Source organism: Limulus polyphemus, unplaced genomic scaffold (assembly GCF_000517525.1).
Source record: "Limulus polyphemus unplaced genomic scaffold, Limulus_polyphemus-2.1.2 Scaffold7548, whole genome shotgun sequence".
NCBI classification, from domain to species: Eukaryota; Metazoa; Arthropoda; class Merostomata; order Xiphosura; family Limulidae; genus Limulus; species Limulus polyphemus.
In genome coordinates, this window is record NW_013673158.1 from 36,975 (window position 1) to 39,696 (window position 2,722).

A 2,722-nucleotide genomic window follows, 5' to 3' on the forward strand; every position below is an offset into this window, starting at 1 on the left:
CCAGTGGATGAAGTGGTTGTATTTGAGCTACCAGTTTCATACTTGACCATTTCTTCCTTTCCAGTGGATGAAGTGGTTGTATTTGAGCTACCAGTTTCATACTTGACCATTTCTTCCTTTCCAGTGGATGAAGTGGTTGTATTTGAGCTACCAGTTTCATACTTGACCATTTCTTCCTTTCCAGTGGATGAAGTGGTTGTACATACTTGACCATTTTTTCCTTTCCAGTGGATGAAGTGGTTGTATTTGAGCCACTTTCTTTGCTTTGATACATTCTGTGATTTATCTCGGTGAGATCTAGAGAAAGCATAGAAAATAATAGTTTGTTTTACAAGTCAGAATAAAATAATAACAGTTTCTTTTACACACTTTTTGATTAATTTATGTTGTTGTTTTTTGGTTCTGGTCAACATGTAGGCCATGTGGTATTGAAATGGATAACTGTCATTGATTGACATAAATAGATAATATGTCATGGTTGAATATTTACTAATAAATTATCAGTAAAGATCTGATGATGCTAATAAACTGCCTAGCAGGCTTGGGTACATTTGTTTTTTTTGGTTCTGGCCAACATGTAGGCCATGTGGTATTGAAATGGATAACTGTCATTGATTGACATAAATAGATAATATGTCATGGTTGAATATTTACTAATAAATTCTCAGTAAAGATCTGATGATGCTAATAAACTGCCTAGCAGGATTGGGTACATTTGTTTTTGTCTTTTGCATTGGGAGTATTTTATCCACAATTAAAAAGAAATAATCATTTTTATAGTTTTCTCATGAGTTCTTCCTTCAGTATTTAAGCTTATGATTTGAAAGTGGTCTAGTGTGGTTCTAAGGTAAGATCAAATGTTCTTTTTTAATAATAGGGATGTTACAATCATTTTAAACATCTTAACTTTCTTTATCTTCTGATGAAAGAAACTTTGTATCACAGAACCTCTTGTCATCATGACAATATACTAATGTCCAACATTCTTCCATTATCTTCTTCGAAGATAGGAGAAATGGCAAAAAATCATCAAAATTTAGTTGTGTTTTATACCTTCAAATTTTTTGGAAGGTAAATAGTCCCTTTCTGAGCACTAATTTAATAAATAAAATGTTGAAAATTCAGTTGTTAATTTGTGACAAGGCTTGAACTCAAGTTGATGGTCCACCAGCTAAGCCACCAGAATGCAAATCCCAAGCTGATGGTTTATCCTCCTGACTGTTACACCATGCACACTCTTTTTTTTTAGGTTGATCAGTGGTTTTAGAAACCAGTAGAAACCAGATTTTTATATACAATCAATGCTTTATTATCTGGCATTTACTAGACCTGGTCAGTGCCAGATAGATGAAAATTCCAGTTACAAAAGTGTTTCTCTTACAAAATGTTGTTAATGTTAAAAGTTACAATACTTCTACATCATCTATAATAATAACAGTTTGTTGTATAGAAACATTTATAAGTTGAGTATTTTAAATGTGAAGCACAGTATAGGTGGTGAACAACTGAAGCTTGCTGATGGGAAAGAACCTAAACAAAACTGTAGCAGTGCTACTAAGTTACAATGAACACTTGTGTTTGGAGATATTGAAATTCCCAGTTACAAGAGCTTTCTGGATGTGAAGTTACCGGATAACAAAGCTTTTACTGTACTAACTTTCATCCCACAAATATCCATCAAACATTTTTAAGTTTGTGGTCATACTGTTATTTTTTAATCATATTTTCAGATGAACTCAAGGTAGCTTATAAGAAGAAGGCCCTACAGTGCCACCCAGACAAGGTTAGTGTATACATCTGTAATTAAGTCATAGAAATGTAACACTGTATTGACATGCATACTTTAGGCTTAAGACATCTTAATTTTACAACTGTATCTAAAGCTAAAGATAATATATGTTACTTTATCTAGGCATTGGTTTATTGCAGTTTTTATTTTTACAGACTAATATGAATATACTCACCTTTAATGAGGTTATAAGTTTGGTGATCTTAATTTGAGATGTATAGATTGGAAAACTTTAGTCAAATGTAAGGGATTCAAATATTTAGAAATTGTTCATGATATTTTTCTTCTAGGAACATTGTAAGTTTTAGATTTATTGTTGACGTCTAATGTACAAATGGTCGAGAGAGGGTAACATCTTGGTGCAAATGATCATGGATTAATTGATGTTTTACTGCTTGTTGAAGTAAGGAATAATGAAATTTTGAAGGGATGAGACAAGAATTTTGTAACTGAATTAGTTGAAGGTATTTATCAACGTGGTTCATTGTATGTACAGAAATATCGAACACAAGTCTAAAGAGGTTATAATGTTATTGTACAGGTCACTGGTTAGGTCACATGTGGAGTGATGTGTTCAGTCTTGGGCACCTTATCTTAGAAACGCCATTGCATTTTTGCAGTTTTGCGACCAGAAGTATAGGCTAGCCAGACTGATAACAACTGGTTATATGTTATCAGAGAGTCTGGCTAGCCTTGTTATCAGAGAGTCTGGCTAGCCTATAACCAGTTGTTATCAGAGAGTCTGGCTAGCCTATAACCAGCAGAGTCTGGCTAGCCTATAACCAGGGACTAGCCAGACTCTCTGATAACAGCTGGTTATAGGCTAGCCAGACTATATGATAACAGCTGGTTATAGGCTAGCCAGACTATATGATAACAGCTGGTTATAGGCTAGACAGACTCTTTTATAAAAGCTGGGTATAGGCTAACGCG

At 34.0% G+C, this 2,722-nt stretch overlaps 1 protein-coding gene across 2 annotated transcripts in view; it reads left to right on the forward strand.

Annotated features, from left to right (window-relative positions):
* The window catches only part of LOC106474694 (chaperone protein DnaJ-like), an 11,265-nt gene that overhangs the window by 6,751 nt on the left and 1,792 nt on the right, over positions 1 to 2,722 (forward strand). For both annotated transcript variants that reach the window (XM_013935386.1, XM_022402998.1), the window contains one exon: positions 1,731 to 1,783. In XM_013935386.1, coding sequence (XP_013790840.1) covers positions 1,731 to 1,783 — 53 coding nt within the window. The remainder of the gene's footprint in view (positions 1 to 1,730; positions 1,784 to 2,722) is intronic.